Below are 25,642 nucleotides of genomic sequence, written 5' to 3'. Positions count from 1 at the left end.
ACAACAACATGATCGCCATTAATGAGTTAAAATATGTTACCTGATCACCGATCAAAAATCAATGTACTTACTGTATAATGTATTATACCTACTGTTATTATTAAAATAAAACTCGCATGAAAAAGAGTATAATCATTATATTGTATTACTGTTGATTAACATCATGTCGTCATAACACCAATTAGATCCAATTCAAGAACGCGTATTTACAAACAGATATGTCCGAGGTACATAATTTCAAGAAGATACAGCTACATCTGCGTTGAAAAAATATCTGAGGCGGTTGCTAAATTACTAGATGATAAAATTCCCGTTTGTAGCACCAAAACAAATAAAATTTGGATATTTTTCAGACATTTACACTTAAAGAGCCGTCTTAGACTCTTAGGGTCTCCGCTAGCTGACGCGCTTTGCTCTGAGCGGGTAAACGCCTATTGAAAAATAGTATGAGCAGCGCTAACTGCGCGGGCGCACACTCTGGCATGCGCCCGCGAAGTGCACCCGTGCCAGCTAGTGTAGCCCCTTAGACTTTTAGGGCATTCCAGAGACGTAAATAAGTGTAACAACAAAAACTCATTATTTTCGTGCAAGTGATATTATTATCTAGTGTCGACCGAAACTAGTCTTTGTAACCGAAAACGAATTCCGGTTTTATATTAAAGTTTTAGCTGAAATCTAAGCTATTCGCGGGATATTTAGTGTATATTTTTGAAAGTTTCGTTCATTTTCTCGATCTCTTCAAAGTCTACGTCTAATACCGGTTTACTAATGTTTCAGCGAATAACGTTTGGCAACCTGTTTAATATTTCTGAAACTGTAAATATTTCAGGATTTTTATAAAACTAACCTAACCTAACCCAAAGAGTTCTACACGATGGTCCTGAAATAAATCCTGAAAAGGTTGCAGTTTTAGAGTTTGCGAAATGAAACAGGTTGCCAAACGTTACGTTGCGAAAAGGCAGTACTCGCTAATACCAAGCATATAGACAGCACCACATTTTTTTTTCTAAACGACGAAACGAACACAACATATATTAAAGAGTGCAACAAAACACAATACAAGTACTTAAATAAAACACAGTATAATTTGTCTAAAACCTCGCAATCGTTTCGGTAAATTATTAATACAATAATTGATTTTTAAAATGATCATTTGATTGCGTGTTGTTTTTTGATGATTCAGATTCAGTATCATGTTCATTTATTATGCCTATGTTTCTATCGAAACATTATTATTATTTTTTTACAAGGACAACTGAGGCAAGGTTAACAATTATGCAAATTATTACAAGAGTCACTGATTATGAATCAGTTTTTATTGCCCCGCAATGACGCCAGGGAACAGGCCAAAGTGATCAAAAATGTCAACAAGAATATCATTCTTCAAAGACATCTAATCTACAAGGGTGACAGGAGAAAAAAATATATATATCTCGTTGTTTCTTGCCAGATTTTTAATAGAGGTTTTTACGTACCGGTGGTTCAGAATGCCCTAATCTTGACCTTTTTGATATGTTCAATGGTGATTGCGTAACACACTGAAAGTTTGATCTTGCTAACTTAAATTTTCAAATGCATAAACGTTGTAAAAGGTCATCTTTATTGATGAAAATAAAGATACAAGGAAGATCTTTAGAAAGGTGTAAGGATTTGAATACCTTTTTTTGAAACTCTTTTTGAAAAGGCTGGGCAGAGGCTTTCCTTAATTCCACCAAATTAATTGAATGTGATTGAATGGCATAGTTTAAATATATTATATAAGATTCAGTAGACTATTCTCTCTTAATAATTTGCAGAAGAAACGCTTCCTACAGATCTCGCATTACCCAGAAAGGCAAGCGCAACACACTAGTCAAATTCCTAGCAGCCCGCACTCAAACTTATTCATAAATTCACAAAATAAAATTTTGGTATGTTTCATTGAACACGAAGTCACCCATGATTTTGAATATCTACTAAAATAGTGTCAATTTCACTACAGTCTAGACGCACTGAGCGGGTCAGGTGAAACATAAAAAATGGAAGACAGAACATTTAGATAAATGCAAAGTAAATATCAAATTGTTTCATTTTTTAACTGATACAAAGCGAATATTGCCAGCAACGTCGCTTGGATCAATCTAATTTAACCTAATTTTTGCAGTCGCTGAGTTATCATTAGAGATCGGTGTTAAGTGCTGTCATAGCGACTTCTCATACAATACAGTAGAAAACTGACACACAAATTTAAAAAAAGACTAAAAGTAGAGATAAACCTGTCTTATCCCTAAAAACGCGACGCGGTGACGCGAAGCGGCCGGAGTCTTCAAGATAAATCTATGGTAAGAATTTGAAATAGACATATTACTCGAGGGAATTTGCAATAAAAATTATACTAATGAATGGCGCAAAGCATTAATCAAAGTAGACAAGCTTCAATCATGTTGACGTGTTGATTTGAGATTTTTTCAAAGTCGTGACGATGTATATAATATATACGTATTATTAAATATTTACATTGAATGTCGATAAACGAAAAGTCACTGACAGCTCAAAATTAATCACGGTCAAATAATATATCGAGGGTTTGACCAAAAACCCGATAAATTAATCTAAAATTTAGTAAAAAATTAGAATGTACATGTTAACGTTCATTTTTCAACAGTCAATTATTTCGACTTATTGGGTTTGACCACGCACCCCTCAATACAGTGTGACCGAAATAACTACGAAGCAACTTCAACAAGTGACACACTGGAGTTTTAGGAAGAGTTAGAAAAGAACTCTAAATGTCTGTTTTTTTTCGAAATACATCGAATAAGGGAAAACCATGCCGCTAATAAATTAAATACTATGTGAACAATAATAAAACTCGACTAAAATAATGTTTGGTTTCGACTGAAAACTAATATATTTTTGGTTTTAACTCTTCCTAATACTTACTCCAATGCATCACCTGAAATGCCTACATCATTAGGTAGTACGGACAGCCTGAAAATATTTTGATTCGCGAATCATATACGAGTAATCTACATGTAAATCGTCGTAAGCGGCACACCAGCAACCATATCTCACTAAGCCAGCATCGTGTTTATTAAGGAATTGAATGTGACACTTACTGTGATAAGGTTGTCGAACTTGCGGCGAAACGCCCGTTCAAAGAAACACAATAATAAAATTTGCATCAACTATATCACTATAACTAGATGCCCAGTGCGTCAGTTTCAATATAAGTATACATCTAATTCTCATCCTTGTCTTCGAGGTCCCCGGGCTCCACGATCTCGAAGTCTCTATCCGTTGAGGAACGTTGGCTGTTCTCTGATTCGGATTCAGAGTGCTTCTCAGCCGTTGGTGTGGGGGACTCCTCTCTGGGGAATAAAGAATATTGTGAATATCTCCATAGCAGTTATAACTTGCGGACATTCGGTCTTTTTAGAATATAAGGTTGCCATGGCAACGGAATAAACAGCGTTATCAAATCTGTCATAATCAGGGCTCGAACTTTGAGTGCGGATGACGCCAAATCACACATAGGATGATTTCAAATAGTCTTTTCAGATTCAAATTCAACTTCAAATTCGAATATTTTTATTTGCAATTGCAAAATTTATTTCGTAAACAATCACCTCTTATCAACCTCTTTGATTAAACGGTATCGCCACTTGAAATGTGCAGCAGTACATAACGTATTTGACCGACATTGTCATTCCGATTAACAATAAATTGACGTTGTGATTGTTTAGTTTTTGTAATTCACAATGTTTACGATTTATCAATTAAATTTGGGTTTTGTTCCGCGTACCTTGATTTTAGAGCAGCTCGATATTTCGGCACAGTTGCACGTGCCATGATCACGAGACGACTAAAATATTCGACTAATGTATACGATTGCCAAAAATTTTATCTTTACAAGAATATTCTTACAATTTTCCGTTTTTGGAAGTACGTGACAAAAACGTGTACTGCTCTTGCTGCGATCAAAATATAACACCAAAGATCAGCAATATGAAAAGACATTTGGAGACAACCAAACATGTCCTAAAAGCCGTGGTGGCCTAGTGGTTTGACCTATCGCCTCTCAAGCAGAGGGTCGTGGGTTCAAACCCCGGCTCGCACCTCTGATTTTTAAATTATGTGCGGAATTACATTTGATATTTACCACGAGCTTTGCGGTGAAGGCAAACATCGTGAGGAAACCTGCACAAACCTGCAAAGCAATTTAATGGTGCGTGTGAAGTTCCCAATCCGCACTGGGCCCGCGTGGGAACTATGGCCCAAGCCCTCTTGTTCTGAGAGGAGGCCTGTGCCCAGCAGTGGGACGTATATAGGCTGGGATGATGATGATGATGATGAAACATGTCCTGAATTATATAATAACGCTTACTTTTATTTATTGTGATTATTATGTAACGCTGAAAATTTGCGATGCAACACATTTGACAACATCAATGCATTTTATAATTATTAACCCCTGACGCAAAAATAGGGGTGTTATAAGTTTGACCGCTACGCGTGTCTATCTGTGTGCCTGTGTCTGTCTGTGGCACCGTAGCTCTAAAACGGGTGGACCGATTTGAGTGCGGTTTTTTTTATTTGAAAGCAGGTTTTCTAGCGATGGTTCTTAGACATGTTTTATCAAAATTGGTTCAGCCGTTTTTAAGATATTGACCTTTGAAGTGACAAAGTAGGGGTTTAACTTTTTGTTGGTTAGGTTAGGTATACATCTACTTTTTTTTATTGTAAATGATCGTACCTTACGGTAACAAGTTTCGTAAATCTTATTTTACTTACCACATCATCCTGTATGCAAAATGACGTAATTTTTAGGTCAACCGCACTAAAAGCCGAGCCCTGGTCATATATAGTTTTTTTGGTCTAAATAAAAACTTTAAGGGGCTGTTTAACCGCTAATTGTTCAATTTTACGCGTCGGATAAATGTGATGCCGTCACTGTTTATTCGGACAAAGCAAACAGAGACGACACCACAGATATCTGTCACATAGAATCAATGAACGGTGAAACAGGGGTTAGTGTTAACTTACTTGCTGTCCGCCGTGTCGGGCTGTTCAGCGGGCGCCTCGGGCTCCGCCGCCGCCAGAAGGGGCGCCTTTTCCTCCTCGTCATCAGAGAGCTTATCTTTCTTGCGCTTCTTCTTCTTTGACGACTTGTCGCTCTCCGAGCCGGGGCCGCGGTACTCATACTAGAAAGAAATACCATATTTGTTTGTCATCATCGATTCATTGGAATAGATGAACTACGGACGGTGAAACGTGATAGTAACTAATATATAAATTTTTGGGGTTCCGTACAAAAAGGGTAAAAACGGGACACTATTACTAAGACTGCACTGTCCGTCTGTCTGTCTGTCACCAGGGTGTATCTTATGAACCGTGATAGTTAGACAGTTAAATTTTTTCACAGGTGATGTATTTCTGTTGCCGTTATAAACAAATACTGTTTTTACAGAATAAAATAAATATTTAAGGGGGCTTCCATACAACAAGTGTTTGTGCATAGATAATGGTGAGGAACCCTTCGTGCGCGAGTCGGACTCGCACGTGGCCAGTTTTTTAAATATGCTATTTGCCTATTTCAAGGCTGGCCAATAGATTTTTAGGTGGGGGGATGGGTTTATTTAAGTCTGAAGCGGGCCCCCGACGGCCCCCGGACGACCAGTAGCAGGCCCTATACTACGAAGTGCAAAATTATAACTTCGTCTCTTTCCGTCCCGCTGACGCTTATGTTATTCAATACAGGAGTGAGAGGGACGGTAGGATACGAACTTCGATTTTCGATAATTTATTGAATCAGGCGTTACTTTGCAGATGTCATCTGGTATCATAGTGTACGGTTTTGTTGCTCTATAGATGAGCTCTGGTTGAGTTCGAAACGCGTGTAGCATGGTAGTAGTGAAGGGGTTTGTGTAATTTGTGTGTGTTCTTACAGTGTGGAGGTGGAGGAACTGCGTGAACACGCATTACTTGCATAAACTAAGCTATCATAAGTTCGCGGGTGAGCAAAGAAATTCTTTTAGTTCGATTTTCGAATTTCGTAGTAGCCCCCTGGGGGCCCATCTGGGTGGGCGGCAGTCGCATTGCAGTGCGTATAGATAATTATGGTTAACATACAATTTTGTGCTTCCGGTTAGGACTGCATGTTCTCAACTCCCTGGAGCTATTAAATGTGAGGTTGTCAATAGCTATAAAATAAATAAATAAATATCATGGGACACTTGACACCAATTGACCTAGCCCCAAACTAAGCAAAGCTTGTACTATGGATACTAAGTAACTTATAAACATACTTACATTAAATACAAACTTAAATACATATTAAACATCCAATTCAATTCAATTTTTAGAAAAAATATAGCTCCATCGATACTATCGATGATTCCGCCAATGTCGAGGTTGAAAAAGACACTATCGGTTGGCCGTTGTACGGTAGCCATATTAAACATCCAAGACCCGAGAACAACCTTCGTATTATTCATACAAATATTTGCCCCGGCCGGGAATCGAACCCGGGACCCCAAGCTTCGTAGTCAGGTTCTCTAACCACTTGGCCATCCGGTCAAGGTCCGGTCGTCGGTTGCATACTCGTCATACCTTGTAGAGTGGCCAGAAGGATGCGAAGAATCCAACATCCTCAGTCAGATTCGGCAGCAGCCACAGGTGATGCCGGGACAGAGTTAGCAGCCACACCAGACAGAACACCACCACGCGGAGAACTGCTAGTGCTATGATCAGCACCAGGAATGCAGCAGCTGCTATAGATAGGTAGTACACGCCCTTTCTGGAAACGAAGGTTATCAAAATTACAAACAATTTTTATAGAGGCCAGCGTAAGCGTTACAGATGTAAGGTGACCCGGGGCTATTGTAGCTGGGGGGGGATATTTTATCTGAGCCGTCTGATGGCGTCCTTACGACGCCATGTTCTTCTCGGCCATTTCACGTTGTATTCGCCAGAAGACTGTCTTCACACAACACACATGAACATGGCTAACATGGCGTCGTAAGGACGCCATCAGGCTCAGATACAACATCCCCCCAGCTACAATAGCCTCGGGTCACCTTAGTTGATAATGTATCGGAAAGTTCATATTTTTATTGGGTTCTCTACATAGGGAATATTACTGCAATTTTCTTGCAGCACTAGCATAAAACCGTAAACAGTTTTTTCTGTATCTTAAATGCCATAATATCATATGATTTTTTTGGAAATACAGCTCTATCGTTATTACCGATGTAAATATCAAGTTATTTTGTTAGTAATAAATATAATTTCTATAGGTTACTAATACTCTTTGGTTATGATCTGTCATGGCGCCTAAATATAAAGAGAACTGACGTTGTCATGTACTTCAGTACCCATCGTAACAGCCGTACCTTTTTCATTTTGACATTTGACTGACACAGGATGAAAGTGACACAACAAAGCGTGCATAAAGCAGCGTTTCCACCAGAGATGTGCGAGGATGTGTTGCGAGGAATATGTTTTTCATTCACCAATGTAAACGCTTCATTTACCTCGCCTCGCTCCGCTCAGCTGTTTCCACCAGAGATGTGCTGTGCGAGGGTGTGTAAATGAAGCTTTTCTAATGTTTAATGAAAAATACATTCTCGCACATTATTACTACTTTTGCATACCAAGTTTCAAGTCGATGCCATTAACCCTTGAAGAGTTCCGTCCTGTGGAGACGTTCCTGGCCGGACTACCAGGATGTCACTACCAGATTATTGTATTGTCACGCAATTTACATAATTATACCATATTTAAAGTCAATCCCACCACTGTAAGTTTGTCGAATTTAACTTACAAGATTTGATTACAGACAGACAATGGGACAGGTGAAACTAAATAAAAGCTTGTAATGAGACAAAAGTATAACAGCCTTATTCATAAAAAATCCTTAATTGAGGTTTTGATCGGTCTGTTACTTAGCAGACTGATTAAGCTTGTAGACGGTTGTCAAGAAGTATGATTCATAAACGCTTTCTAGCAGTCTGCTAGTTGTTGAGCCGCTGATAGACTGATTGACTCGTTATGTTGGCCACCTTGACAAATCAAAGACAAAAAATGGCCTAATCGATAATTAAAAAAAAAAAGTTGACAGCGTGACAGCAAATTAGCAGGAAAAAAAAAATAAAAGCGAGAAGTTTGTTTTCCGCCATTTCCGATCCGCATGTTTATGTTGTGCAAAAAAGCCATAATTGTGTTAATCATCCTATTTTTTCATACTTATTGTTAATTTATTGCTGCTAATTTAGAGGATTTTTAAATACAAATTCCTGAAAAAATATTTTTTCCTGGTTTTTTTTTTAATCTTTGCGTAACTCACCCTTCACTAAAATATCTTCGGTATGGTTTTTTGCTCTTGTCAAAGTCAGCTGTTCAAACTTGTGGCGGCCATTTGTGACTTAGCAGGGAGATAAAGAGGGTCTACGGTCCGCTTAACTTTAGCAGAGCCTTGATCGACTGATTAGCGCTAACAGACGTTTATGAATCATGTTTTTTAGCATCGGGCCTTCAAGGAGCCTTCAAGGAGGCTCTAACTTTTTATGAATAAGGCTGTAAGTCCTCAAACCTGACAGTAGCCGGCCACAGCGGGAACATGCAGACGCCTATGGTCCCGAACACAACCAGCGCCCCGCAGACCCAGTAGTACCACGGCATAGGATCGTAGATCCACACGTAAGCATCCGGCGTATCCAGGAACACTTGCTCCATGTGCATCTCTAAACGTATCTTGCGTTTCTTCTTTTCCTTCTCTTTGTTGTCTTTGCCATCTTTTGTGTCCTGAAAAATAGTTACTAGTTTTTACACCCAGCTTTGCTTCCGTGAACAATTAAATACTTATGGAATATGAAATTCCCATGGAAATATGTATCTAAACTATTCATTGTACAAAAGAAAAGAAACCAAACAAAGAAACTGAGATACTTGTACAAAGGCGAACTTGTCCCTTTAAGGAATCTCTACCAGTCAACCTTTGAGTTAACAAAAAGGAGCAATCAGTTAGGGACCGACAAAGAGTGAGTTTAAGAGTCAAAAATAGTGGAAGCTACAATACATTGCTTAAGTTTATGGAAGTTTATGGACCAAGAGCCTTCGACAGCCAGACCTTCGTTATTTTATATAGGCTGACTTTTTTTATGTGTTCCTAACATAGGTAAGAACGTCCCTAATGACGCCGCATCGCATCGCATCGCGGTTTTGTGCGAGAGCCCAAACTATGAAGTTCAGTTATTGGTGGCTTTGGTTGATAATAACTCTTATTAAAGGTGTATAAAATTTTACCTCTTTAAAGTATAAAACCCAATTTTTATATATTTTATTCGGAATGATATTGCAAATAACTACCCTCATTGCCTGACACTTATAAGTATTGCGCAACAGGCAATAAAAAAAGAAATACTTTGAAATCGATTCGAGTATTTTATTTTCGTACTATCGAGGTCAAAGATTCTTTACACTATAGTACCTTGTCGCTGTGCCTTCTGATAATTTTATACAAAAGTTCAAACACGAAATCCACTTTACCATGATTTTACTTTTTTTTTATAATTCTTAAATTTCTTGCCTACCTTGCCCTCCCCAGCGCTCTGGGTCTTCTCTCCGTCCTTTTCGTCCCCGCTCTTGCTCGTTTTGTCAGCATCCTTCTTTTTGGATTTGCCTTTTAACTCCTGTTCACTAACTGGCACCTGGAATGTAGAACTTTCTCGTAAACATAGGTAGGTAAAGTTACTAAATAGTGGGCAGACATGGATTCTTTAAAAAAAAAAAGAAGACGCGCTATATTTCATACTAGCTTTTTCCCGCGGCTTTGCCCACGTGGAATTCGGTTATCGCGCGCAGTTCCCTCGGGAACTGTGCTTTTCCGGGATATAATGTCGCCTATGTCAATCTCTGGCCCATAAACTATCTCTATGTCAAAAATCAAGACGGACAAATATACACACAAACATACTTTAACATACAAACACACACACTTTCGCATTTATAATATTAAGTATGGAAGTATGTATATGGATTGAGATATGAGACTGTAGATTCTCAGCAGTTGAAAAAGGACTTTATCCGAATCCAGTGGGAATATCGGGGTAAAAAGTAACCTATGCGTTATTATTTACACATGTCCACAAGTCCAGCGTATAAGTTAACTTATCTACATACGAGTATCTACCAAATTTGAACCGAATCCGTCCAACCGTTTTAGCAAACAGGAGTAACTCACACGCGTATGCACGCACACACAACTGTTCGCATTATTTACTACTTAGTGGGAAAAACCAGGGTAATGAGGGCTATCGTTTTTTGTCTTTCTAGATGGCGACACTGTTGCGTGAGGTTTTTAAGTGTGGCTTTCAAAGTCTGTTATTACGGACGTGAAAACAAAGTTTAGATTAAAATCATATTTAATACACCTTAAGACCATACCATAAAAATATCGAGCAACCACAGTGATGCGTAGTCCCGTTTTGTTCGGAAAAAAAGGAAGGACGAAAGTTTCCGAAAGACAAAACTGTCTCAAAACACAGACATTCATTGCCCCATAACGCATAATTGCCATAATTAATTCTAGGTAATGCAAAATATTCACAGAATTATTCTAATTATAAATAAACCCGCGCAGCTCACCCAAAAACTATGAGATTTGACATTTCGGACACCTCACGCTACACTAGCGCCTCTAGCGGCGAATTCATACGCGATAGCCCTCATTGAACATACCTTTTTAGCCCGGTGGAAGAGTTTGTGCACGAGCATAAGGTGCAGATAGTCTGTGACTTCGAGCCTCGTGGTGAAGATGGGGTTCTTGCCGGTCGCCCATTTTGACGTCAGGAGAGCATCCACCGCCTTCGCTCCTGGAACCAATTGTAGTTTGTTAAATTGAGTCGCCATGACGAATTGAACTCGAGTGTCGACAAGATTGAATTAGTTGTTTCGTGACGCTTTAGGACAGCAATAAGAAATGTTTGTTGTTATGATCTAAAATGATGTGTGAGGCCTACCTCGTGATATTTGCCGAAACACTACTAATACCAACCCCCCACCCAAGCGCTCACGGAGTTTATGAATGCCCCTTAGTGTTTTTAGACTTGAAGAGAGTTCCTACGGCCACCTTCCAGCTCCATCATCAGATCAGGCTTCATAAATCATAATAATATACTGCATTGTCATTTGATTTACACACGTATGTAAAATTTTAACTTAATCTGAAAACGCATATTTAGTCAAGTTTAGCTTCCAAAATTTTATCTATACCTACTAATAACTAACATACTAACAGGGCAAGATAAGTAAAAAGCTTGTAAGTAATAAAATAAATTATTATGTTAAGAAATAAAAATATTTTTCTTAATTTTACTACGACGGAGCAAACCGTGGTAGTGTGCGGGCGAAACACGGGCCGCGGGACGGAGATCGCGCCAGTGACGAGTTGGGACAAAATGTTTGCGCGCTCTTAATTTGTGCATTATATTTTTGTGATGCCCTATCAATCTAATGCATTCCATAAGTCATTTGGTTAGCTAGAACTATAGTTAAGTTATTTTTAGGATAGTTTTCACTTAAAAATAATAGTTATTCAAATTAATTTAAGGAAGCTTGTAAAAAGATGATGAAACTTAGTTTTCACTGTTCTATTAACCTAACAATGGCATACATACTTAATTTGTATTTTGTCCGAAATTCTCATTTGAAGTCGGTTAATAAAGCTGATAACTACTGTTTAAAATCAATGCTTACGTTGCCCACAGCTAATGGCACAATATTAAAGATATAACAAACAATTAGAGCGAGCCCGCTGCAACAATAACTGTGCCAGTTTTAGATTGTTTCCATCGAACGAATGTTATTAAACATTCCGAAAGCGGCACGATAAGACGTGTCCAATGGATTACGGCTGGCGTGGAATGGGATCACAACTTGTCACAGTTAGTACATAAGTTATTTTTTTTTGAGGGAAAACGCAGAAATGTTAGTTAAATGTGATTTAAAAAAACCGGCCAAGAGCGTATCGGACACGCCCAAAATAGGGTTCCGTAGCCAATACGAAAAAATTGAGTGATATTTTTCTAAGGATTTCGTATTTTGTACGGAATATTCCAAGTTTAGGTATATTATATACCTTAGGCTGCTATTTACTTTTAAACAACTAATAATTCGCAAGAAAACTTAACCGTTATAGTTTTCCTTGTAAGTTTGATATAATAACTGGTTTAGATTTTAAAGTGGGGGGGGCGGACCGCTCGATTTTAATGAAAATTTGCACTTTAAAGTTGAATGAAAATTTCGAATCGAAAAATCGTTTTAGCAAACTCCTAATGGTGGTTTTAAAAGACCTTTCCAATGATACCCCACACTATAGGGTTGGATGAGAAAAAAAAATAACTTTATGTTATGGCAGGTACAATAAAAAAATGTTTTTTGAATTTTTATTGTCCCATTTTGTCGGCGTAGTTTGTATACATACATATATATCCGTGCAAAATTACAGCTTTCTAGAATTGATAGTCCCTGAGCAAAGCCGCGGACGGACAGACAGACATACAGACACGGCGAAATTATAAGGGTTTCGTTTTTGCCATTTTGGCTTCGGAACCCTAAAAACGAACTTCTTTGAGGAAGAGAAGAGTATTTTTTGTTTACTGTACTTGCATTGTCATCCTACCTATACCTTTTATAATTCGATGTATACTTGAATTAATGTAGCCACTCTAGGTTTTGATTACTAAGGATTTTCTTTAATACACTTTCAAATGTACCATAGTTTTTTTTTGTGGTTGCAAGAGACCGTAGCCCTCTCATATTAGGTAATTTCAATTTGATAAAAAAAGAAAAAGAGTCCTGATAAACAGACGGACAAAATGATCCTATAAAGATAAAGGTTCCTTTTTCCTTTTGACGTACGGAACCTTAAAAAAGAGAAACAAGCCAAATATTGAACAAACAAGCAAACAAATTTAAGCGTGAATGACACTTCCCGTATTTTAATTTTACTTAAAAAAGAAACATTAAACTAAAGAGTAGTTTCGGGAATCGTGGCCAAGACAGAAAAGTCGATGCATTTTCTATTTTAAGAAGCCGCGCAGTAGTTTACTGCCCTCAAAGCTTATTTACTGTGTGCGAGATTAACGTTTGGGTTTCGTTACACTGCGTAGCCGCGGCTGAGGATGGGAAGTCATGAGTCATCAACGGCAATGTAGAACTCAGATCATAGAAATATTCCTATTTCTTCCATCATATTGAAGTCGGACAACCTTCTCCCGCCTTTGTACTTACTAGTTACCTACTTTGTCTAATTTTCTAACCTAGCCACGTAGCACTAGAAAACCAGTTTTTTGATATGGAGGTTAAGAGAGAAGAAGAGAAGAGAAGAAGAGAAGGAGAAGCTAGTGCTCGTATTTAACGATTGCTTTTATAGGTCTAGTGTTAAGTAATGCAATACATCCCAAACCTTGCGTTTATTAACTGTGTCTACCTTGTATCTGTAGAGGGATAAATATGATATGCCGTACAAACCGAGATGTACAAAATGGTTAATAAAATAAATTTAAATGCAAAACGCAAATATTTTTAATGTTTTCTATTTTATGAGTAAATCCCTACTAATATTATAAATGCGAAAGTAACTCTGTCTGTCTGTCTGTCTGTCACGCTTTCACGTCGAAACCGCTGAACCAATTTTGATGCAATTTGGTATAGAGATAGCTTAAGCGCCAAGGATCAACATAGGATACTTTTTATTCCGGTAGAGGGCGCCACCGCGCGATAACCTAGGTCCGCGCCGATGAAGTCGCGGGCATAAGCTAGTACTAAATAATTTTAGTCATTAGATAACGTCCTCTTCATTCAAATTCAAGTAAGGTTTATTTTTCTATTTTGAATTATTATACGTTTAAAAATACAAAAAAAGAACTGAGTGACTGACTGACTATAATATTTTTCGCATATGATGAGTTCTGTGACGTTTCGAGTTTGACAGTTTTAGAGATGTACCATTTATCGAGTGAACTATCGATTTTTCTAAGAGTTATTAGTGCCTATTTTTGGAGAAGTATTATATTTTAAAATTTTTTTTCAGTTTTCCCCCCACGGGTTCATTCGCGTGGCACGTGTAAAGTCTGGTCTCTGGGCTCTGTTCCGTTTTACACATTGCGTCATTTAACAAAATAAATATTTTTCTATCGTATTCGATGGAGTCTCTTTAATGGACACTGATATTGCTATATATTTTTAAAAAGTACAGTTTTACATTTATAATATTAATTTTGGTTCTAAATATAACTTATTTTTAAAAAATATTTTGCGAACGTAGTATGCGTAATTCGGATAATTTTCAAGTGTCACAGAACTCATCATAGGTGAAAAATACAATAATCAACTCTCCAGCCTAAACGCTTGGATCTAGAAAGCTGAAAATAGGCATAAAGGCTTCCTTATCACGTAGACGTAAATATTGCTGTGCCCAACAGGGTCCATGATGATCACATAATCTCTTTGTAACATCTGTAACCATACATTGTGGAAAAGCAATAAAATATTGAGTATTGACAGTAATAAAACGGATTTATGGAAATTCCCACGGGATAGACAGTTTATCAAAGGGAATAAAGCGGACGCATAACTAGTCAATCGACATTTAGAATCCCGTACATCAAACTTGTCAGTTTGCTGTCGTATTATGAAAATTGTTTATCGAATTTACTAATGTTGGTGATAAACTTTATCAAAATAGTATTCAATTACGCATTTTTAAAATAGGGCATATTATTAGCAAAGTTCTGCGCAGGGGCGACACTAGCGCAAACCTCCATGACAACGTCAGTTCTCTTTATTTTTACGCCATGACAGATTATGATCAAAGAGTATGTGATTAGTACCTATAGAACTAATACAATTTCAAATAAGTCACATCTTTGCCAATAGATCTCAGCGGAGAGAAACGTACAGTCACCATCACCAATATATGTTGTGTTATATAGCAACATAGCGTGTATATATATGCTACGACTATTTCTAGGGACGTGTCAGATATTTTTGCACGCTCCGCTGGCAGATATTAATGCAGGTGACTGTACCAGAAAGGATAAGACAAAATATTACCTGTAAAGTACTCCACGTGGTGATTGAGAAACTTGGTTTTTTTAGTGGGTACGTTCGCCTTTAGCCATTTGGCAACGGCGTATTCCTCCTTCGTTGGCTTTTCCGACTCTGGTGGCTCCCCAAATTCCTGTAGACATGAACTGGTATTGAAATTGACCAAAGACGAAATTGTTCTGTGTATCTCCACTCCTTCATTGCCCCAAGTCATTCAGCTCTGGCTCAACCAAAGGAAGAAATATTTTGGGTTTATTGTGATACGTTGTTCGTAACATTGTTATGCTATATATGATTTTTAGGCAGACTTTTTATTTGATTTTTTATTTTTATTTCGAAAATAACTGTTAACAGAAGTTCTTTGTCACTCTACTAATGTTTTTATCTATGAGCTTCTTTACTTATAATATAAGTAATAAATTGTCACTGTCAAAGTCGTGAATATTACGTCATACTTACGGGGAAGTCCCCTTAAATCTACTTCGCTTCAATTTATTAATGTAGTATGACAATGTATCCGGTAGTTATTGGTTTTAATAAGAAATCAATAGTAATTAATCAAACAATGACCTCATTGCTTGCCTCGCCTGTTGAACTCAAGTTTAGCTGGTTATTAATATTTTTTAACTCCTGATCACCAATTAAAAATCACCGTGTATAACCGCTATATTACACCAGTAATAGCAATGCTGTGGAAACAATCCCTTCGTTTCCCTTTTGCTCTACAAATGTGCCGTGATCTATAATAGTCAAGCCTGTCAAGCCGTGCAGTTTCCTAATGATACGTGATATTAAAATAAGCTCCAGCAGGGCTACTACCAAATTCGAAAATCGAAGTTCGTATCGTACCGTCCCTCTCACTCTCGTATTAAATAATATAAGCGTCGGCGTGACGGTACGATACGAACTTTGATTTTCGAATTTCGTAGTAGCCCCGCTACACGTTCCCAACTCCCAGTGCCCGGGGGGGGGTTTAGCCGATGAGTCTGGCACTGTTTGGATCCTTCCTTCCCAATCTATAACGGATTTTTCCCGGCTTCACGCAGCCATCCATACTAATATTATAAATGCGAAAGTGTGTGAGTTTGTGTGTTTTTGTTTGTCACGTCGAAACGGGGCGACGGATCGAATTGATTTTTGGCATAGAGATAGTTTATAGGCGAGAGAGTGATATAGGCTACCTTTTATCCCAGAAAAATGCACAGTTCCCGAGGGAACAGCGCAGCAAAAGCTAGTCTTCTATAAGAGATTTCTCAAAAAGTTGTCCCGTCATGAAATTGACAAGAAATCAGTTTGTCAAGGAATTATTGACACTAAGGACGAGATCATAAAACATAAACTGCATAAAACATACAAAATTTCTTGACGTCAGGAAAACATCATGAAATCTTGTGAGGAAAAATAGTAATTTTGTAACGATGTACATCAAAGCTTTGTATTTGTATTGGATCCAACAACAAAGATTATCTGACTTTTTATCACCTTTACCACAAGATTTTGTATATATTTACACAATATTACTTATTTTTTGTGTTGAATTGGCGTCATATATTTTTTTTTATAAGTGGACAACTGAAAATGGACAGCTTTTTGAGAAATACTCAAAAAACACCTCATATAAATATTGAAAACTAAAATCAATGACATAGTGTCTAGGAATGGTGATTCTTAGAAAAAAAATATAAGGAACAATTTTTGTAAACCATTTTTCTATAATTTTTGCCTAGACTACTTTTTGATAACTTACAGTTTTCGAAAAAAAAACCTCAAATTTTGACCATTGACCCCGAATAACTTTTTAAGCACACGTGGGATCAATGGGGACTTTTGACACTTTATTCCTAATGAAGGTCTCCACCAAAATTAAGCTTTTTCGGAATTTACGTAATTTAACCACTACTTTTATGTAGGTATGAATAAATTGCCCGGATTATCATTTCAAAGTTTAAGAGGTTTCTCAAAAACGGCTAAGCCTATTTTGATTAAACATAGCTAAGAGTAAGAACTAACGCAAGAAAATACGGTTTCATGTGCATATCAGTTTCACTAGTATAACATATAAAACGACGCTATTTCTAAAACGGAGCTGAGACTATCCATTCCTAGAACCTTCTAGACTCATTAATAGAAAGAATTTCATCAACCTTTCCGTGGACTACCAAATACAAACAAAACTATCTAAATTTCACCGTAGCACTGCATACAATCGATTTTTCAAAAGCCCTCTAGTCCACGTGTCTATATATAACTGCACGCAAGTTTGAATTCTACAACTTTGGGTTAGAGTATAAATAGAGCTGGCGGGGCCTCGATCTACTTGCCTACATGTAACTTGTTCGGCAAGTGTGCTAATGAAATGGCAGGTTACTGTCACGGCCGACCATTGTCACGGTCGAAATTTGCAAGAACTTTGTTGAACAATAAGCGTGAGTTCAATCAATGAAAATATGGACGAATTGAGTGAGATGCGATAGTATAAAAAAACGGTCAAGTGCGAGTCGGCAAGTCGCACCGAGGGTTCCATCCATGCATTTTTTATTTGTCTTATAGACAGACGGACGGGAATGCCGGCGGCGATTAAGTTAGCATTTGGGTTGATGGTCTGCATCGGCCCATAATAATGAGAATCTTACTTAAGACCACTAAAGATTGAAAAATCGCTGAATGAAAGGAAATTCGTGGGCATGACATGATTTTTGAGACAATTATGAGATACGAAAAACTTTAATTTCAACGAACACAACTGTTAAGAGAAAGATAGGTATCTAAGTAAGATTTTTATAACACGTTTTTTGTTTGTTAATGGACAATATTGAAACAGATGTGATATTACAGCATTGACTTAGTAATGCTGATGTGATGATAATTAGCATTTATTAATAATGATTACATGTGATTGTAAATGATGTTTAGTTAGTAACAAAGTGGCTTTTAATTGTTAACAGTGATAGCGATGATCATTAGTGATTTGATATCATATTATAATAATTACTAAATTGATTGACTTTGCCATTAACTTGTACTTAAAGATCAAGGTCCGTCAACCATTAAACCAAGTTTACACATGTCAGATATATCTTGCAAGTTACAATCAATTACGACGAGGCATTATTTTATTAAATTTAGTACCTAATAGCATAGTATTTTTTTAAGTTCGTGTTCATGTGAAAAATAATTTTGCAATTTTATTAATTTACTTTGTCAAAAAAAAGGTTTTTTTTTTAAATGTATATTACAAAAACTCACATCATCAAAGTATTCTTTAACCATTTTCACTACAAGTGTCACAAGCACAGCACTGTCACTATCACACGACCGGTCTCGAGTCCGTCACTATTCTAACTGTTAGAGAAAGTAGGGCGTAGAGCAGCTCCAGTAAATTAAACTCAGAGGTCCTCAAACTTACGCAGTATACTGGCTCTATAATACGAAGTACGAATCGCACTTCGTATCTTGCCGTCCCGCTGAAGGGCCAATCAACTATTTTACCGACACTTTGGGCGTCTCCAGCGTTTCCAATATTGTCTCTAGCGTTACCAAAAAATCGTACTTCCAACAAGATATTTCGCGGTTTAATAAGTTGAACTTACGTAGAATGACATGTATTCATGTACACCATATATTAATTTACAAAAAAACATGTTTACTTACAAAAATCTGCAATTGTTTGAAAAATGTCGCGGACAGATTAGTGTCGGTAAAAAAGTTGATTGGCCCTGAAGCTAATATAATTAAATACGATAGTGAGAGGGACGGTACGATACGAACTTCGATTTTCGAATTCCGTAGCAGCCTTTCTGGCGCGTCTTAGGCTGCGATTCTACTAGATTTGCGCTGAGCGAGGATAGATAAATGAAGCGTTTCTATTGGTTAATGAAAAAATCATTTCTCGCACATCTCTGGCACAAACGCAGCCTTAAGCCCGCTCGACATCCCCTCCCCTGTGAATCGGAAGGCAGAATTATGCATATCAGTTGCGTGAAGTGACAATTTTGTAAGGCAACCCGGACAGAGAATGAAGCGTGGGTTGGGTATGTCTTCAGATGCACTACCCTTCGTTTATTTTAGCATTAGGAAGAAGGTAAGCGATCTTGACGTGACTTTATTAAAAACACTTAAAAAATAAGTCACAGCGAATATGGAACAGGACATAATGGTCATTAATTTATATTATTTTGATGTCATAATCATAAGTGATGCTATTTTTGAAAAGACTCGTCAACATTGTTGTCCCTTTTTTAACCCCCGACGCAAAAAGAGGGGTGTTCTAAGTTTGACCGCTATTTGTGTCTGTGTGTCTGTACATATGTCTGTGTGTCTGTATGTGTTTTTTTATTTGAAAGCAGGTTTTCCAGCGACGGTTCTTAGACATGTTTTATTTAAAATCGGTTCAGCCGTTTTCGACATATTGAACTTAGAAGTGACAAAGTCAGGGTTTTTCCAACTTTTTGTTGGTTAGGTTATTCTAATGCTAAACCAAACGAAGTATACCTCGCAGTTAAAGCGTAACTATGTCATGCTTGACATCATGTAAAAAACTTAGGGGCTGTTTCATCATCCATTGATTAGCGTTAACCGATGGTTAAATGTGATGCCGTTTCCGTCTATTCGAACAAACAAATAGAGACGGCATCACACCTAACCGCCAGTTAACACTAATCAATGGATGGTGAAACAGCCCCTTAGAGTACCCAGTTCTCGATTCACAGCGTATTTTTCTGTAGCTTGTTACACATTGCGGCTGCGACATGGAGTAAATTCATCTATATAGCAAATTAATCGGAAATGTAACGTCTCGCGGGTGCCGACCGAGAAACACACTATGACAATCACTGACCCATTCTGACCGATTCCGTAGCGAAAATAAAGGCTTAATAAAATTCATATGGAAATCAGAACGTGCCATTCTGATTAATAAAACAGCAGTATAGATAAATAAATAAACATCATAAATAAATAAATATCATGGGACACTTGACACCAATTGCCCTAGTCCCAAACTAAGCAAAGCTTGTACTATGGATACTAGGCAACGGATAAACATACTTATTTAAATACATATTAAACACAAGACCCGAGAACGAACATTCGTATTATTCATACAATATCTGCCCCGGCCGGGAATCGAACTCGGGACCTTAACCTTCGTAGTCAGGTCTCTAACCACTTGGCCATCTGGTCGTCCAGTAAGATAAAAGGAGGATTATGTCCCTTTGTCCCTTCTTACTCGTATATTAACTGTTATCGGCCCATTGGTTATATAGAATGACAGCCTAAGTCAACAGACTCGAGTAAAAAAAATACAGTACACATTCACAGAGATGGAGATATTTTTTTTTTTTTTAGAATTACTTTGAGGTTCTAAGAGTAACAAAGATAAGTTGTATCCAGCGAAAAAAACTTTTGAAGTTTTGAAATCACAGGTATAGGTAGAGTCATTCACGATGACGCGTGCCGTGGTTCTTATTACAATGTCATTAATGGCTTATTTTGACAAAATCACGCGTCTTCGTGGATGGCACTAGGTATAAGAAGATCTATAAGGGGATAAAGAGAAGAATGCACATTGAATTTTCGACTTAAGTAGGTACAGTCACCATCAGATATTTCGGAGAGGCCAAGGTGGTCAAAAAAATCCGCACATGCACTCTATTATTAGTTAAGGCATTAAAGTTCATGTATCGATATTTTTGATTATCTTGGCTCCGAAATATCTGATAGTGACTGTACCATCAGCTAAATATGTGGTCTATCGCCCTAAAGTTGACAATCGTTTGCATGTCATAAAACAATAATAGACGTGTCTGTCAACTTGAAAGTTCGACTTTAGCGACATATTCATTTGATAGGAACTTGTTTAGAAATTGATAGACTACTTATTTGGCTGATGGTACATCAAAAACCATGGCTAAAATCGAAATTCATATTGAAGTCTGTTCTAAATATAGGAAAATTGAAGTTCGTATCGTACCGTCCCTCTCACGCTGCTATTTAAATAATATAAGCGTTAGCGGGACAGCAAGATACGAAGTTCGAATTTTGCACTTCGTATTCGTAGTATAGAGTAGGGATGTTACGGATGTGGTTTTATCGAAACCGAAAGCAGAACCAAACGTTTTCAATTTAGTTTATCGGAACCAGAAACGGAATCGGTACCGAAAACGGAACCGGAACCAGAATCGGAGCCTGAGTGATGGGTGGACGTGATGTTAAGGGTAGGTCTACTAAACCTAAGGGTCTATTGCGTAACGTTTCTGACACTCGTGATCGCAATCAAGTGATAGTTTTCGCATACAATAACTGTCATTAGACTGTGTCAGAAACGTTACATAATTAGCCTTGTTTGTTTTTGATGTACGGGTTTCATGTCCAGTCGTCACGGTAAGCAATGACATCCGATATAACTTCCGTTTCAAAAATAACGGAACCGGAACTGAAACGGAAGTTCCGACTTAACGGTAACAGAATCGGAACTCCGTAACATCCTTGGTGTAGAAAGCCAGTGGGTCGCCGACAAACCGAGCTGAATAGAAACCGACATACATTGTTTAGACTAGATAATACATTACATATATAGTTATTACAATGTATAACAATGTGTAACACGACAGTTATGAGTTGACTTGTGACTTTATTAGTAAACACCGACATGTGTGTGTGTCTGATAGATAAGAATAAGAAATTGAACTCTAGGATCAAACGCTGATAATCGATTGATAGGTACTTGGTGATCGATAGTAGAAAGAAAGTCTATATTGTTATTGTCTAAGATTTTTTTTATGAAAAGGTTTTTCGGGTGATCTATAGAACTATTTACTGCATTTATTCGGCGGTAAGGGGGGCGAATAGTCAATTTTCGTCTATTTCCTTAAATAACTATTTAAATAAACTAGTTTTGTTAAAACTCTTAAAACAAGCAAGCCCTTTTGTCTGACAATATAATTAAGTATTGTATATCATATAAATTAATTATCTTAGTTCTTGATTCTTTTAAACAGTAAAAGTTAAGCTATATGATCTTGGAGAAATTAACTTGATTTGACAAGCTCCCTTAAAGTTAATGGAAATCAAAAATAACATGTTGCATGTCCAATTTTCAACTCATTTGCTAAGCTAAACTAAATTGGCTGTGAGAGACAGACAGACAATAGAGTGTTGCTATAAGGGCCCTGTTTTTTTTTGGTTCGACGTTTTGAACTCAGTGTTTGAACTGTAAAAATAAACCACGTTTTTCGAATTTCGATAAAAAGGTGTTGGTTTGGTGAACAAAATGAGAATGATTCTTTTGTAAAAGTCACTCCTTACTTGCTGATTTTAAAGTATATACTCTGAAGTGAGGACAAAGAAAAGAATACATCTGTATTTTTGGAGCAAGGTATCTCGATTTCAACCATATTTCATGCAAACTCAAGCTTTTTAAAGGACACAAACAAACCAAGTCCAATCTATTTCTGTACTTAAATTCGCTAAATCAGTCAGTAGTTAGGCAAGAAAAAATAACTGACAGATCAACATAGTTTCACATTTATAATAATTATGTATTAAATTTGGATTTTGGTAAAAAGTGCTCTAACAGTGTTTTCAGTCATTTTGTTACCCTTAAATTGATAGTGTGCATCACAACAACATGATTCAAGACTATCTCTTTGTATTTTATTTAATGTAATTTTTTTTAGTAGAAGGTAACAAGGAGGTTTGAATCATGAACTTTTTCCATTTTTGACAATTTAAGGATTAACCCTTCATATGCTGAAAAAGTATCGTTCTCTTCTCATCTGTTTTGATAAGCACAAATTGTGCTGATTTAAAAAAAATACAAAACTACAGCTAGCCTTAAATTTGAAATGGATCCGTGTCTCAAGCATATGAGGGGTTAAGTACCACATGCTAGAATCTGGCAGCTAGATAGAAGGTGAGTGTATAGGCACTTGTGATACTTCCACGTTTTTTATTAATAGTGTGACAAACAATAGTGATATTATACAGGTATATAAAATTCTGAAACCCTTCAGAGAAATTGTTCCAATACATGCAAGTCATTAGGAAACCTACAGCACATGTATAACTTTCAATAAACAAAAATACAAACTGGCTTTACACAAAATAAACTGGGTCTTACCACAAAAACTTAACAAAAGTGTATTAAACAAATTTTGGACAAGAAAAAGACAATCATTAGACATATTTTCTAAGGGATGTAGACCACAATCACCATTAAGACTCAACATGAATTAAATGAATAAATATGAAGTATTTGAAAAAAAAAATTAAAAAAACATTTATTACCAAAAACCAGAAACAATTTTAAACATTAATTCGGCAACACCCACACTAGGCAGAGCCTGTATTGTGGGAGTCAAAACATACAGGGCTACCGTTAAAAGTGTGGCTTGATTTATTTATCAATAGTTCAATTTATCTACTTCATTATTGGTCTATATCCCTTTAAGCTTGAGTAGGTAATAAATCCATTAAAATTTACATGGTCAAAGATTGTCAAAGTTGTTAAGGCAGCATGGTAATTATTTGTGCTGAATATGTGCTAAACAAACATGCTCAAAATGTGTAAAACAATGTGTAAATAACAAAATAAAGTAACTCTAACCTTTTTTCGCTGAAAGGGACAAAAATAAAAATGAATTAATTAAAACATGCATTCTAAACTAAAACGGGGAATGTAATGAATTATTTTAAAAACATGCTCAAAATACCATATGGCTAGGTGAAACTTTGATTACTGTTACGAGTTTCATTGAATGGTCAGTTCGATTGATGGATTCTAATGAACTATTCCTTATTCATTCAGTAACAGGTAATTGATTTCAACGAACAAAAATTAAAATAAAAATCGCAAACGAAAGACGTGGTGTGCACTAGACGTGAATGTACATATATAAAATGCAAGATGCGTCACTGCTGAAAACGCGCGTCATTTCTTAAATATGCGACGCAAAAGCCTAATTTAAACAGTTTCGCACTAAGACAGGAATACAACGAGAATCCCTTGACACCGGGAATATCGCACGTACACAAAAAAGTAGGCAATTAACACGCTTAAATTTTGATGCAATATAGTTTTGATAATTCACATCTTACCTCTTTACGTTTTTTACTTTTCCTCTTGTCAGCCATTATAAAATAATTTTGTCAATGCAGTAAAATTGTGGAAAGTCTTATTCTTATTTTAGTTTCCTTTATTTCGCACTAAGTAAGTACAACTGAACTGACGGAAGATGATTGTTTGTTTGACAGATCAACGCGACGAAAACGAAACGAAACGAAATGTGAGTGAATGTGAAATGACAATGACATGAACGGCACGGCACATTACCGACCGCAGCGATAAAAAGCGTTCGAAAACAAAATAACTATAGGTTGAAATTAAGTAAAATGATATAAATGTAGTCAAAAGAAAGCAGAATATTCTTCAGACATCAAGAATAATAAATTATTTGATTTTTCCTTACAAGTCTTAAAGAGATTATTCTTTATTTTCATTATAATCCGTAGGATTCGGAATTAAATTTTTATTTTCGGTGATCATTTGCAAAAAAAAAAAAAAAAAGTTTCCGAACGGAGATGCGGTTTTTACTAGAGCGTTAACGTGGCGATAATGTTACAAATTTCAAATAGGCCAATGAAACAAAACTTAGGAGCTCCTCCCTTTTCAAAAATTATTCTCAACTTCATAATATTACCTTAATTAAGTCATATTTTTGTACAGAATTATTTTGATTCATTTGGTTATCCTAAAGTCGACTGCAAAGTATTATACTTTAAGTATAATTTGTCTTGTGTTATGCCCAGACTGGCTGTTGTCACATACTTTTTTTATCAAAAACTGAAAATACGTACAACCAGCAGGGCTACTACGAAACTCGAAGTTCGTATCGTACCGTCCCTCTCGCTCTCGTATTAAATAGTGTAAGTGTCAGAGGGACCGCACGACACGAACTTCGAGTTTCGAGTTTCGGAGTAGCCCTGCTGTGCATACAACTAGCGTTGCCAGATCGTACCTTATTCCGATTTCGGAACTTTTGAGGTTTCAGCGGAACTTTTGTTTGCGAAACTTCGATTCCATCGGTACTTTTGTTCCATTTAGGTTTTTTTTTATTTATATTTTTAGGGTATTCCACGAGTTTTGTTATCTAATATTCAAACTATAATTTCACGAAAGAACTATCTAGTTTTAAATAATTAGGTACTAAATAATATGCTATTTAAAAGTAAAATCTGTGTAAAACTATCTCTAGTTTCGTTTTGTTTGCGATTAGTTTATGAGTCCTGGATAAAGAGACAATGTTAATGCTAAAATTGCAAGACGGATTGGGATACAATTTAGTAAGTAGATGGCTGAAGATCTAGAATAACACGCTCGGTTGTAAGAATATCAGGATAACAAATATGATATTCAAATGGGATCGGGATAAAATCCCGGATTTTTTATTAAACCGCTGGATCTATGCATTTTTTTTTTATTGTAAATATTAATATACACATTTAACATACGACGTATTTCGCCAAATTGCAAAACAATTTGTTGGCGAACGAA

General features: G+C 36.7%; 1 protein-coding gene across 2 annotated transcripts; it reads right to left on the bottom strand.

Annotated features, from left to right (window-relative positions):
* Window positions 1-119: 119 nt before the first annotated feature.
* On the bottom strand, window positions 120-24,384 carry Trp1 (translocation protein 1). Of its 2 annotated transcripts, none has more exons than XM_074100137.1 (8): window positions 24,187-24,384; window positions 15,097-15,223; window positions 10,720-10,853; window positions 9,573-9,689; window positions 8,573-8,784; window positions 6,592-6,778; window positions 5,026-5,183; window positions 120-3,350 (listed from the first exon to the last, which is right to left on the bottom strand). In XM_074100137.1, exons 1-8 carry the CDS (start codon window positions 24,220-24,222, stop codon window positions 3,221-3,223), a joined length of 1,101 nt encoding a protein of 366 aa, XP_073956238.1. In that variant the 5' UTR covers window positions 24,223-24,384; the 3' UTR covers window positions 120-3,220. The 2 variants fall into 2 exon arrangements, with proteins under 2 accessions (XP_073956238.1, XP_073956239.1); XM_074100138.1 differs by lacking the exon at window positions 24,187-24,384 and adding an exon at window positions 18,337-18,445.
* Window positions 24,385-25,642: the final 1,258 nt, after the last annotated feature.

This window comes from Choristoneura fumiferana, chromosome 17, assembly GCF_025370935.1.
Source record: "Choristoneura fumiferana chromosome 17, NRCan_CFum_1, whole genome shotgun sequence".
Lineage (NCBI taxonomy): Eukaryota > Metazoa > Arthropoda > Insecta > Lepidoptera > Tortricidae > Choristoneura > Choristoneura fumiferana.
Note: the sequence above shows the minus strand (reverse complement) of the source record. Positions and strands in the feature narration are given on the sequence as shown.

Coding starts and splice junctions, on each gene's coding strand:
- Trp1 (XM_074100137.1), bottom strand. CDS start 24,222: ATGGCTGACAAGAGGAAAAGTAAAAAACGTAAAGAG. Junction 8,785..9,572: donor AGAGCGCTGGGGAGGGCAAG/GTAGGCAAGAAA, acceptor ACTATTTTTCAG/GACACAAAAGATGGCAAAGA. Junction 6,779..8,572: donor CTGTGGCCGGCTACTGTCAG/GTTTGAGGACTT, acceptor CTTCGTTTCCAG/AAAGGGCGTGTACTACCTAT.